At 36.8% G+C, this 14,992-nt stretch overlaps 1 protein-coding gene across 1 annotated transcript in view; it reads right to left on the reverse strand.

Annotated features, from left to right (window-relative positions):
- The window catches only part of LOC150079701 (uncharacterized), a 29,679-nt gene extending 15,413 nt beyond the window's left edge, over positions 1–14,266 (reverse strand). The window contains exons 1-2 of the mRNA XM_090383171.1: positions 12,859–14,266; positions 12,573–12,700 (exon numbers count right to left, since the gene is read on the reverse strand). Coding sequence (XP_090239297.1) covers positions 12,573–12,700; positions 12,859–14,266 — 1,536 coding nt within the window. The remainder of the gene's footprint in view (positions 1–12,572; positions 12,701–12,858) is intronic.
- Positions 14,267–14,992: the final 726 nt, after the last annotated feature.

Consider the following 14,992-nt stretch of genomic DNA (forward strand, 5'->3'; position numbering starts at 1 on the left):
CCATCTGGCTAGCCCGGTTGGCAAACAAGCAGAGATCAGGCTTTGTTCTTAGTCAAGGTGGCATCGATTACATCCCGGAGATTTGCGACACTCCGTCATGGAGGATCCACACCCTGGATCTATAACTCGACGCATTCCAATGGCATTCTATGGATTTCACATCAGACAGTAGCATCTGGAGATCACTTTCATATTTGGCAGACCACCAAATGCCTACAAATTACGCTTTACCGAAACTCTGTGAAGAACCCAGATGTACCTATGACGAATATTTGGTGATGTTTGTGAGATGGTGAATTGCCTTGTATCACAATTGCAATATATGTACATTGAAATGGGCGACCACAATTTCAGCCTATTAACACATTAGGGTCACCTGGATGTCATTACATAAACCCGTATTTCTGTCTATAAATTGCGCGCGTTCTCTGGTCGATTTGTCTGTTCTCCTGGCCGAATAACCTCGAGTACCTGGGGCAGAAACCTTGCCCCAAGTACTCGAGTCGTCGGTTCATGGAGAGGATTCGAAGCAGGCCTTTTCCACTCAGTGTGGGGAAGACGGTGATGATACCACTGTGCTACAACGCAGGCAATTTCAGCCTAGTATCCTTGAATGTGAATTATTAGTCATTTAAACTTTCCAAGTACATACTCAGTGAACAGAATACTCCATGAGCAATTAAGATTACCGCCATACCATTGGAATTTAAATTATTGAATTAATAATGGCTGAACTGATAAATTTTATTCGAAAATAAAAAAAGAGATTTCAATATCACGGATCTGACAGAATACAAGAAATAAGGAATAGCTCGCATAACTCAAGAAAGATTGGACATTTGATTTGTCTTCAAGAAAAAATGGATGTATTGACACAGTAATTAATTGCATTATTGAAGAATTTACTGAGTCTTTAGTGTTTAGTCGAAATGAATGTGATAGCTAAATTCACATCGCAACGGAAACAGAATGTTTAAATATTTATTAAATATTAATTACTTTTGAATATTATTTATTTTTTTTAACATTTATTTTTGAATTATGACTGTATTTTAGCAATAAAGCACTGTGATAAATTCATAAACAGAAATAACTACTAAAATGTGTTATTCATTTGACTATCTGCATGTTCTCTTAACTTCTTGACCTCTATTTGAGAATAGAAGTGCTTGCTTAACCACACCCTCTATTATCGTTCTGTGCCGAAGTGGAAGATACGATACCAACGTCAACAACGAAACAACCATTTCTGTACTAAAGGTGATTACTGCTCTACAATGTCTTTGTCTATTGCCTGTGGCACACATATTGCGAGCCTCTTCCATCTGGCCTTCTAAATTAGAGCGAAAATAATACCGTGTTTTCACTACATTGTGTTTTATTTAGAAGTTGATTGGAACTTGGGGCTCGCTTAATTCAGAGGACCTTGAACATATTGGAAGATTAGCAAATCTGATGTTTAATGTACTGTACATAACAGAATTTGAACACACATAGATGTGGTAATATGGATTTGCGTTTCCGCTAAGGTTTAAAATTTCTAAAATGACAATAATCATCAGAGAAAATAATTTGATTAAAGTTTACAGAAGGGTACGGATACCTTGAATGTTCCGAGGGCTTGGCCTGACGCAGTGTTTGACAGGCGTTGCTTCTCCGAAGAGGTCACGTGATTTTTATGACGTCACGTCCGATCATGTGAGATATGTCGTTTTTGGTCATGTGGCATACGTGCTGAGACAACTGCCGAGACTGCGCATTGCCGTAGTAAGCTGGTCACATGACATCAATGGCGCTATGCCCGCGCTTTTCTTTCAACTCAGCAACCGGCAGTCTCACAGAATGTACATCAATGGCGCTATTCCACTGCTGATTTTCTCTGATGTCGGCAACAGCAGTCTGAGAGAATGCGGGCTCCCACTTGTACACATGCGAAGTAGCGCTAAAATGAATGCATTTTAACCACCGGCTGCATGCTTGCCACGCACATATGACCACAGAACTAGCTAAACTTTCGAAAGCTAGCCACGTGTGTTACACGTCATACACTAGTCACATGACATGCGTTGCTTACTCTGATCTCGGCGACTAGCAGCGAGAATATGTGTACCCACACGCAAGTGCTGTGCAGTGAATGTCGTCTTTCCCCTTGCTGGCAGCTGGCATGGCACACGTTCGGTGGCCCTCAAAGAGAACACTTACGATAAAAACACATCAAAAATCCACGGAAGGGTACTCGCTTGTAAGAGGAATGCTTCGGACCAATTATTGATGAATTTCTTTTTCTTGTTTGAATAAATATATTGTTTTTTGTTGAAATTAGATATCTATGCAGAAAATTCATTTACGAAGGTGGTGTGATTGTGCAAGATACAGAAGATGCTTGCTAGACACGTTGCAAACTGTTACAAGGAATATAACTGGCGTGGTCTAAAAATCAATTTTAGCAAGACTGAAATGTTGTCTTCAGGATCAGGACACATTCTAAACATTAATGTTTCCGAATTAAATTCGTTAGTCAATAAATTCAAATACTTGGGTAAATCTTACAAAGCGACGGATCATCCCAAACAGAGATCAATAAGAGAATTGCTGATGGCAGAATGTCAAGTTAAATTGCGTTTTATGGAGCGCAAAAGATCCAAAAAAATAATGAAACACAGAAACGATAAAACAAATTGCTCTCAACAGAAATGGATTTTTAGAGACGCTCAGCAAGAACTTCTAGGAGGGAAAGAAAACGAAATGAAGACTTAAGAGAGAAAATGGAAGCGCAAAAGGATATAATTGCCTCTATCGAAGAGAAGCGTTTAAATTGGTTCGACACGTAAAACGGAGAAAGGAAACGACATATGCAAAGGCAATCCTGGAATGGATACCTCCAGTGCAACGCCCTTCTCTAGTATGTTACCAGTGTATGGAAAGGGGTACGCCGACATGCAGTCGGTGGAAAGACGGCATTCACTGTAGCGCCACTTCCCTAGAATTGTACGAAGGTATAGAAGAGGATCCCCTTCTCTTATCTTTCTGCACTTGTCGCCGAGATCAAGAAGAATCGTATTTGTAAATTACTTGCAACCGAAGTTTTTTTTATTTATTTAAATTTTGTTTATTTATTTTTTTAAAAGTGACCCTGTTCGAAAAAAAAATAAATAAACAAATAAAAAGTATATGAAATATACAAATATTTTAAGTATAATATGATGATAACATACACAATATTATGTTTAACGATGGGGTACCATATTAGGAGTATGTTGTTGTTATTTGATTTTTAGGAGCATTAGCAACTAAAGCCATATTGCTCCGTGGATATGCCTTGATCATTCATTCCCTGACCTTTCTGTAACTTCCGTATTTGGCGGTGACGGGCTCGAACCCCGGTCTAATCAAGAAGCGTGTGCTACGCATTGCTGCTCCTGCCCACCTGGCTGCAGAGGCGCCATAGCAGTATGAGAATAGGTATCAATCGGATGGGGTAACATTCTTGAGAGCAGTGTTGGGTCTATCCAGGGGGGATGACCGGGAGTGAGATTCGATAACAGGAAAAAATATCCCATTTGTTATGTAATCGAAGGAAACAGGCCCCGGTTTTAAGTTCAGTATTCTATAGTTAAGAAAAATCGAATATACTGTTGCTTGTGCAATCATTTAAATCTTTCTTTTTTTCAAATGCACTTGGAAGAAAAGTGGTATTTTTTCCCTATATAATTTTAAACTAAATAAAAGATCAGTTTCGTTGCTGCCTCGCTTATCGGTTGAATTCCCCCCCCCCCCTCTAAATCAAAGACTAAAAAGGATATGGATATCATTTCCTCTATCGAAGTGAAGCGTTTAAAATAGTATCAACGTGTAAAACGGATGCAAGAAACCACACATGCAAAGACAATCCTGGAATGGATAAATTGAGTATGGGACTGTATGGCAGCTGGAGGTCTAACTGATCACATCACCTTGAATCTCACTTTCTGGCGGTAAACAATTACCACCAAAAATTACTTGCAAGCTGAGGAGTATTTCCGTTACAAATGGAAATACTCCTCTTTAAAAAAAATATAATCATTGAACTTCCTTTTTGAATCATTATTTCTAGAACAGGAGATATATTCACCGTTCCTTGATGTGTATATCAGTCAATAAAGTTTTTTAAGCTGCAGTGATTATGCATAACTTATCGTGCAAGGAAAAAACTAAGAAAATAATTTTCACAAGAGTGTAACCTCTCCTGTGGATTTTTTTTTTTTTTTTTACCTTACGATTGTTAATTTTTATAAGCGGGTATCCCTTCCGTGGATTTCTGATGTGTTTTTATGGTAAGTATTCTCTTTGATGTGTCTTCCTGTGCCACAGAATGCGAGCCGCTCCAGCAGGCAGTCAGTGAAAAGAAATATGGCATTTACTGAGGAGCACTTGCGTCGCAATCTACGAAGGTGTACATGTGGGTACACTGTATTCCGACTTCTTTTCGCCAAGATCCGAGGAGGGCACCGGCATGTCACATGACCAGCTTGCGAAACTTTAGTCAGTTCTGTGGATGTATATGTGTATATATTTGCAATGTATGCATATGTTAGGGGAGAACTCTGTATATTTATGACTATTAATTATAATAATACGAGAAAACAATAATCATAGAACGCAGGCAATTCCCGCCTAGTATTCTGAAATGTGAATTATTAGTCATTTAAACTTTCCAAGTACATACTCCATGAGCATTTAAGATTACCGCCATACCATTGGATTTTAAATCGTATTGAATTAATAATGGCTGAACTGATAAATTTTATTCGAAAATAAAAACAAAAAAAGAAGATTTCAATATCACGTATATGAGAGAATAGCTCGCATAACTGAAGAGAGATTGGAAATTTGATGTGTCTTCAAGAAAAAATGGAAATATTGAGACAGTAATTAATCGCATTATTGAAGAATTTACTGAGTCTTTAGTGTTTAGTCGAAATGTATGTGAGCTAAATTCACACCGCAATGGAAACGGAATGTTTAAATATTTATTAAATATTATTTAAATATTAATTACTTCTGAATATTATTTATTTTTTTTTAATATTTATTTTTGAACGTTACGACTGTATTTTAGGAATCGTGCACTGCAATATATTTATAAACAGAAATAACTACTAAAATGTGTTATTCATTTGACTATCTGCATGTTCCTTTACTTCTTGACCTCTATTTGAGAATAGAAGAGCCTGCTTAACCACTCCCTCTATTATCATTCTGTGCCGAACTGGAAGATATGATACTAACGTGAACAACGAAACCATTTCTGTACTAAAGGTGACTACTGCTCTACAAGGTCTTTGTCTATTGCCCGTGCCAGACATATTGCGAGCCTCTTCCATCTGGCCTTCTAAATTAGAGCGAAAATAATACCGTGTTTTCACTACATTGTGTTTTATTTCGAAGTTGAATGGAGCTTCGTTTAATATGCATTATTAAGTGGAACAATTTACCATTTTTTATATGTTAGTCAAGTTGAGCACCACAGGAAATATCGTTTACACTATTGGGGTAATAAAAAAAGCACACTTGGAACACTGTATTGTGCTATAGCCTAACTTTTAGGCTTCCTTGTCCCATATGGCCATTCATTGTCCGGTAATCCCCCAGTACAGCATTATGGTCAGGGTCTGCTCCAACCTGATGTGAATCGTATTCCAACTTGTCACCGACCCTGTAATTAAGACGCAGTATGCGTGGGGATTGATGAATTCAAAGGACCTTGACCATATCGGAGGATTACCAAATCTGATATTTAACGTACATAACAGAATCTTTATCCTGGTGCGTGTTGCGAAGTACATCATTATTACAATCCGAAATTAACTGGAAAGAAATAAATTAAATAATTTTGTCCAGAAAAAGGTAACTGTTCTTTTATATTTTTTCTGAGAAATATATTTCCCCGTTAAATAAATAATTTGTATTCTATATTAAACTATAGGGAAAAATGAATCTCATTGAGCTGTGATAAAAAGAAACTGCAGTTAATATCTAAAATAATATTAGGTAAAATCTAAAATAATATTAAGTAAAATCTTACAGACCGTATTCGCTCTATAAAAGAAACAAAATTGGAAAGAAGAAAAAGGTGAAAAAAATAATAAATAACATAAATAAAACAAAGAGAAACAGAAAGAAATACGATAATGATGTGTATGAAAAAAAGAAATGTAGACACATTCAATGAAAAGCCACTCTGCCTAGACAGCACAGCAATGAATGAAAATAAAGAAAGACAAATTGCAACCATTAAAAATCCACTGAAGGACCGAAGCCTCTTCAATGATTCGTGTTGGGGGAAAGGGACCATAATCTTCACCGCTGTTCCATTGCAGATTTGTAAATTGCCGAATTTACCATTCTGAGGGTGAAACTTTAAATATCTAAATATATAATCTACATATAATAACGAATTTGAACACACATCAATGTGGTAATATGGATTTGCATTTCCGCGAAGGTTTAAAATTTCTAAAATGCCAATTATCATCAGAGAAAATAATTTTTAAAAAATAAAGATCGACTTCGCCATAACACTTCACATGAACACCTCTGAAATTCATTATTTCATTCCAATAAATTATAAATTTCTTACCTATTCACCGACAGCAATTTTGCTTCACTATAACTGACAAATTGTAAACTTGTTTCAAAAAAATTCACTGATTAATCTCCAAAAAGGCCATTACTAAGACAGCAGAAGTGAATAACACCACTTGTGATCTACACTCTTTCTTCACAAAATGAACCACTTCGTCTACTGTGCTTCTCCCCCCAATCCGTCCTTTTCTGGTATTGCTGGATCTTCTTCGATTGGTGGATGTCATGTGGCTTTGTATATTGAAGAGAGCCTGAAGGCAATCTGCCCTACTTTACAGACGGGATGTTATTGCTCAGTAGTTACTAGTTCCTAGATATAGCTTATCTTAATCAGAAAGTGGGAACATTTTAATACAGTTCGAAAGGAAAGGTGATCGAACTGCCTATCGCCTAAAATGTACTACTAAATTTCGGACCGATCATTTCTCGAATTCTGCAGGCATTCGGTGATTTTCAATTAAAGGATTAACAATAGCACGGCCGAAAAAAGAAAGAATGACCAAGGCCTGAATCTAAAAATATCAGAAAGGAGATTTTCGAGAGTTACGAACAATGATGAATAATCAGAATTATCATTTGGCGCCCGGAATGGAGCTGTGCTTTATGGCCCCCCAGTTAACAGTAATTTCACTGCATCCCCTCCTTTCCCGTAGGGGGAATTGGGAGAATGTAATGAAATTACATTTTACTGTCTTTTTTCAAATGCAACTATCCGGGGACACGAAAATAAAACTTTCATAATTACATTGAACTAATTAAAAGTGAAAGAGGCAAACCTGTTGATGAATGGTCTTTATCAAAGCAACAAAATCAGGTTAAAAAGTTGCAAAGCCTTCCGGAGCTGCCCAAAGAAAAGTGCACCGCAATATTTCCTCAGTAAGACTGCATCAGAATATCAAGAATGAAATGAAAAGTATTACCAAAAAATAAATAAATAATAACTAAATAATATGAACGATTACAGAAAAAATGTTAATTTTTGAACCAAAAGAAAAAGCTAAGCAGATAGCAGCATCAGTAATGGCAAATGGTGCAGGAAAGCAAGCTTATATAGTATCGGGCAAAAAAAAAAAGAGACTTTCCATTTGAGCCACCCATTCAAAAACAATCTGTTTGTCCAGTTCTTCCATGAATTTATTTTGTGTCAAATTTAACAACTACAGTTTGATGTACCAGCAATCAAACACATGTTCTCTAAAGGAAAATTTCCGCAGACCTATTCTACAACTGTTTCCTCAAATTGAATTTCTGCCCTGCAATGGCGTAATCGGGGAAAACGGAAGATTCCCATCAGCATTGAGCAAACTGAAACCATTCAAAGCCTTCAACACCTCATTCAAATCGCCTCTTAAGTGCCTAGTGTTCAAACGGTGCAGCTTGCAGAACTGGAGCGTTTCTTGCTTTGAGCATACCTTTGTTCCTCCTGCCTGACAAACAAAAGGTCGCGGTTTCGAATCCCGCCCCGGGATGGGATTAAAGTACTGCAAAAACCTTGGGAGGTGCATTATGGCCACAGAAGCCGATGCGCCAACAACTACTACCTTTGATCCCCTCACCAATCTCATTGCCCATCTCTGTACTTGTTCCAGCACGTTTACATTCTTTCTAAAATAAAGACTCAAGACCTGTATGCAGTACTCAAGGTGTGACCTGGCCATTCCCTTGTACAAAAGGATAATCACCTCTTTATCCCTGCTAGAAAAGTTCTTGTATATCATTTAAAAGGCCCCATGGGCTGCTCTAGCATCCGGTCTGCACTGTCCAGAAAACTGCACATCTGACTGAACAATTAACCCCAAGTCTTTTTCACTACCACAAGTACTGAAAAACGGAACATCCAGTTGAAAATCGCACTATCATTTCCACCCTGTTAACCATTGGGTCATCTGCAAACTTTGACATTATACCTTCTTCAGTATCATTTATAAATATAGGAAACATCTGCAAACTTTGACATTATACCTTCTTCAGTATCATTTATAAATATAGGAAACAACAATGGGCTCAACGCTGGACCCTGCAGGTGTACAGTAATCACATTAGTTCGTGAAGAGCAGTGTCCCCTGATTACCAGTCTCCCCCTTCTCCCATTCAACCATCCCTTTTGTCCATTACAGCAACTTGCCCTTAATGTCATAATGCACAAATTTGAACAGCAGACTTTAATGTACATCAGCATCAAAATATTTATTCAAATCAAAGTATATGTCATCAAAATTATTTTTTGCATCCAGGTCCATTGTGACCAGATCGTAGTATTCAAACAAATTAGTCTGACAAGATTACCCCTTAACAAAACCATGCTACATCTGAACGCTAGCAGCTACCTTGTCTAGATGAACCTACATTGCTTCTTTAACCGCCGATCATTTTCTTCCCTCAGTACAGAAGACTAACGGGTCTGTAATTAATCGTGCCTAAACAAAAGCTGCTAATCACAGAGCTATTGTTTTTAATATATGAAGACAGTATGGCCTTAATTAGTTTTCTACATTCTACTTTAAGCATATTCATATTCAGTTTTTCTAAAATAAATAACATTTCATTATTCCTCATTGTTTTGGTTTCATTCTGTAATTGTCAAATTTCACACACGTTTATTTTTACTAGAATATTTAGACACCCACCAAATGGAAATATTATGTGTAGAATGGTAAATATAACTTGGCTGATTAGTACTTTTGGTTAGTGTTCGAGTAAGAATCTGAAGATTTTACCGTGGCACCAGCTTAGCAACAGAGATCCTCAGGTTTGAGCACGGACTGATTTGTCAGTCTCAAACCAGAATATAATGCATGCTCAACTATGTTAAAGGTAGGTTTGTCAGGAGGTTATGGTAACTCGTCAATATCATGCAGCCTCTGTGAAGAAAGGACAACAAAGAAAACGAAAGTAGTTTGTTATAAATCGCCTCTATAGTTGAGTTAAGCATAAAGGAAAGTGTCCAAATAGGAAATGTTTTGCACTTTTGCCATTTTCTATACTACTATAGACTCTTTTATTACTTTAATATTATTGGTTTATGTTATCTTTTCATTGCAAAATGCCGAACTTGACAAAAGTTTAAAAACTTTATTCGATTCTTTTATTCGGCTAAGTTTTTGAAGAAATCTAGCGCCGATTCCGCCATGTTTCTGAAGCTAACCAGCCCTAAACTTTACTATTCTTAATTCAGGATAATTTTAGGCTTCTATATTGTTGCTGGCTGAGGATTGCGATGCAAATTGGACTTCATCTCATATATTACCAGTTGGTATCAGATCTTAAAAAAATTAAGTGGAAAGAGTAAATCACAGAAAAACTATTTGTATCCAAACGGATTGAGGAAAACAAAGAAAGTTTCTTGTTTCTTTCTGTTTTTTTCCAAGGAGTATAAATAAAAATTTTTAATTTCATTGAGTTTTTTGTTATTTATTTTATGGTACTTTGTAATGTCTTTCCTCTTGTATAGTGTCATATTATCTCCTATCTGCAGGTCTTGGAATTAATTTTTTTTTCATGGGATCCTTCTCCCACATGGCTCGAGTAGTTCACTTACTAATTTTGGTGACATTCCGCAAGAAGCTCCCATTTGAACACATCACCAAACATTGACTCATTCGAATAAATTTCCTCAACTCTTGAAATTTAAATTTCCCATTTATTTTTCTGATTGATCTATTGTATAAGTTCTTTATAACTTCAGAACTGTATGTTGTTATTGATATTGATATCTTTTTTTCAATGTAACAGCTCTTAAAAGCCTTTGACTTTTGTGTTCTCCCTCACATTTTGCTGTTATTTCACCCATCCATTCACTCCAAATGCTTGTTTAGTTATGCCTTCAACTTATTTAAGTTTTCGATTTCTCCGATTTTCTCTATTAATTTCCACTATTAATTTCTAGGGAGAAGAAAAAGTAAATGTGCAAAAAGTGATATTCCAGGAGAATCGAATATCTACAAGTTTACTTTGTTCATTAATCTTACAGTCCTATTATAGTAGTTCTGGTATCCGTAATTTGTTCTTGCATAGGATGGTTTAAGGAGTTGATGGATTCTTAAAGCTCTTGTCGGTGCGTTGAAGTTTATTTGTGAGATGAGGTGAGGGCAATTTTGGAACCATTTAATAGCTGGTTAAAAAGGAGCCAGTCGGCTTCGTCTCTTGTTTCTTTCAGCGTTTCAAGTCCTAAGAATAGACACCACTCTTGGTAGGACTTCTCCTTGTAATCTAATCCACTTTAAAAATAGACGTATTGTATTGCTCTTTTTTGGATGTTTTCAATTGCAAATTTTCGGTAAGCTGCATGGGGATACCAGTGCAGCGAGGCAAATTTTAGGGCTTCCCCATTTGGAAAAAAATTAATTTTTACTCCACCCTCTGCTACCATCTTCATGCGACATCAAATAGAGGTCCCAATACGTCAGATAGCCACGGGTAGCGATATAGCTTCACACGGACCTGATGTGGTGCACTTCTGATACCAGCCCGTTTGACCTGCCGAAATGCAACGGCGTTCCCACCCTACTGCATTAAATTATTAATTAGATTATTGATTATATTTCATTCAGTTTATTCATTTTTGGTAAGTGAACATAAGTATTACTATTAAACAATAAGAACTGTTCGTATGTAATAACGGGAAAGAAGTGTTCACTACATTTTTTTAAAGGTAAATCAAGCTGAAATTTCAAATCAAATGTGAAAGCAAAGTTTTAATCATTATTCATCTGATTATTAGATTTTTATCCAAAATACAACTATTATTATATATTTATACCATTATGTATTATAAATAGGATTCAAATTATTTGTTGATATTTATTTATAAAATTCATACATTTTAACCAGTAATTTTCGATATATTTTTCATTTACATATTTTTATTAAAACATTAATAAACAGTATTAACGGTAGGTTTCTTTTTTTAGTTAAAATTGTCCCGCTTTAGCACAAAAATGGCTGAAGGATCACTGATATAGTTTAAGTTATATATTCCCCAGCACTCTCCACAGAATGTCGTGATGAATGGTTTCCTCCAGCACGAACTCAAAGATCTCCAATAAGAGGCCTATTTCTTGAAAACATTTTATGAAAAATTGGAGAGACGAAAGAGTTTTTCTCATGAATACAGATATTGGTTGTTAGTTCTATTTATCATGCACTTCTTTTGGCAGGTTTCAGAACTCCAAGATCTGAGACGTAAGAATTACCACAGAAATCGTGAGTTTCGTTAAATGACACCTTTCGTACCTCAAAGGATTCTTCTTGATATGTACAACAAGAAATCCTTGAGACCATTTGTTTGAAGTCTTAACAGTTTTTATATTTGCAAGGTTATTCACTAGCTTGTGCTATTACATGTATTTGTTGAATTTTCCGATTGAACTGATTCTTACAGATTGGAGGGCTGAAAAGTTTCTTCATTTCAAAGCAATAAATATATTTTGACACACCTTGTTCCCCGAAGCGTCTTCTCACAGGTAACTCAACAGGACAGTTATCTCTAATGTGCAGTGAGATGAATTTTGAACTTTTACTTTCTGAAAATTTCTGACCGATTGGACATTTGAAAGAATTTTCTGCAGCATGAATCCTGAAATGTCTCGTGAAACTTCGTTTTTGCGAAAACGTCTGAATACATGGAATACATCTGAATGTTTTCTCCTAATTATGTATTTCAGACGGTTCTTGAGGTGTACTTTCCTTGAGAACTTCTTTATGGAGATTGGACAAATGAAAGGCTTTTCTCCAGAATGAACGGACATATGGTATTTGAGGTTTCAAAGAGTCGCAGGTTTCGAGGCTGACAGGTTTTTCGCCAATATGATTTCTCAGGTTTTTTTGTGTCAGGATTCATTTCTCTGAGAAATTCTTCTCGCAGGTTGGAAGGTTATTCTTTGGTACAAACTCTGAGATGGATTTGGAGTGGCATTTCCACGTTAATTTCTACTCACAGATTAGAGAGCTGAAAGGTTTTCTCCCCTATGAATTCTAAGGTGTGTTTTGAGGATTTCTCTGTCTGAGAACTGCCTCTTGCAGATTGGACAGTAGAAAGGTTCTTCTCCACTATGATGTTTGAGATGGCTCGTGAGGTCTGATCTAGTCGAGAACTTCTTCTCACAGTTTGGACAGCAGAACGGTTTTTCTCCAGTATGAATTCGGATGTGTTTTTGAGGTTTCCTGTCTGTGAAAACTTTTTCTCACAGGTTGGACAGCTGAAGAGTTTTTCACCAGTATGAATTCTGAGATGACTTGTGAAGTATGATCTATTTGAGAACTTCTTCTGACAGATTGGACAGCAGAAAGGTTTTTCTCCAGTATGAATTCTGAGGTGTGTTGTGAGGTTTCCTCTCTGTGAGAACGTTTTCTTACATGTTGGACAGTTGAATGGTTTTTCTTCACAATGAATTCTGAGGTGTGTTTTGAGGTTTGATCTATCTGAAAACGACTTCTCACATGTTGGACAGCTGAAAGGTTTTTCTCCATTATGAATTCTGAGGTGTTTGGTGAGGTGAACCTTGAAAGAGAACTTCTTTTCACAAGTTGGACAGCTGAAAGGTTTTACTCCACTGTGAATTCTCAGATGTTTTGTGAGATATTCTCTATGTGAGAACGTTTTCTCACAGGTTGGACAGCTGAAGGGTTTTTCACCAGTATGAATTCTGAGGTGTGTTGTGAGGTGTCCTCTCTGCGAAAACGTTTTCTCACATGTTGGACAGTTGAATGGTTTTTCTGCACTATGAATTCTTAAGTGGCTTGTCAGGTTTGATCTCTGTGAAAACGACTTCTCACATTTTGGACAGCTGAAAGGTTTTTCTCCATTATGAAATCTCAGGTGTGTTGTGAGGCTTCCTCTGGTTGAGAAGGCCTTCAAACATGTTGAACAGTTGAAAGGTTTTTCTCCAGTATGAACTCTGAGATGGATTTGGAGGTCTTTCTTTGACGAACACCTCTTCTCACAGGTTTCACAGCTGAAAGGTTTTTCTCCAGTATGAATTCTCAGGTGTGTTGTGAGGCTTCCTCTGGTTGAGAACGCCTTCTCACATGTTGGACAGTTGAAAGGTTTTTCTCCACTATGAACTCTGAAATGGATTTGGAGATCTTTCTTTGACGAACACCTCTTCTCACAGGTTTCACAGCTGAAAGGTTTTTCTCCAGTATGAATTCTCATGTGTCTTTTGAGGCTTTCTCTGGTTGAGAACGCCTTTTCACATGTTGGACAGTTGAAAGGTCTTTCTCCATTATGAATTCTGAGGTGTGTTGTGAGATTTCCTCTAATGGCGAACTTCTTCTCACAATTTGGACAGCTGAACGGTTTTACACCACTGTGAATTCTCAGGTGTGTTTTGATATATTCTCTCGTTGAGAACGTTTTCTCACAGGTTGGACAGCTGAAGGGTTTTTCTCCAGTATGTATTCTGAGGTGTGTTTTGAGGTGTCCTCTCTGTGAAAACGTTTTCTCACATGTTGGACAGTTGAATGGTTTTTCTGCACTATGAATTCTTAAGTGGCATGTGAGGTTTGATCTATGTGCAAACGACTTCTCGCATATTGGACAGCTGAAAGGTTTTTCTCCAGTATGAATTCTCAGGTGTGTATGAGGTTTCCTCTCTGTGAACGTTTTCTCACATTTTGGACGTGTTGAAAGGTTTTTCTCCATTATGAACTTTGAGGTGTATTTGGAGGTCTTTCTTTAACGGAACTTCTTCTCACAGGTTTCACAGCTAAAAGGTTTTTCTCCACTATGAATTTTGAGTCTGTTCTCCATAAGATCTTTTTCTCCCAGATTGGACAGTTGAAATATTTTTCTCCAGTATGATTTCTGATGTGTTTTGTAAGGTGTCCCCTTTGTGAAAAATGCTTCCCACAAATTTGACAGCTGAAAAGTTTTTCTTCATTATGAATTCCGGGGTGTGTTTTAATGATTCTACTATGTGAGAACTTCTCAGAGGTTGGATAGCTGAAAGCATTTTCTGTACTATGAATTCTGAGGTGTGCTGTGAGAGTTTTTGTTCATGAGTGAGAACATTTCACGTTTTGGAAAATTAAATTTTCTTTTCCGTTAGGAACGCTATTATGGAATCGTAGGACTTCTCTGCATGACAACTGCTCAGAGTTTTGACAGCTGAAACTTTTACCTTAATATCATATCTGACATGGTTTTTGATCTTTTCTGTCTATTGGAACTTTTTACAGCTTGCTCGATCTAAAGGTTCTTCTCATTATGTTCTTTGAGGTGTGTTTGAATATTAATTCTCTGTGGTAAATTTTTCCAAAGTTCGCAACTGCAATATCTCACCTTTCTTTAAAAATGCGTTTCAAGCGTTCTTCCTTTCTTCTTTCTCAACACAAGTTTCATTAGAAGTGTTTGCTAATATTGCTAAAT

The sequence above is a fragment of the Mastigoproctus giganteus genome, chromosome 10, assembly GCF_048544385.1.
Source record: "Mastigoproctus giganteus isolate SK-2022 chromosome 10, ASM4854438v1, whole genome shotgun sequence".
Lineage (NCBI taxonomy): Eukaryota > Metazoa > Arthropoda > Arachnida > Uropygi > Thelyphonidae > Mastigoproctus > Mastigoproctus giganteus.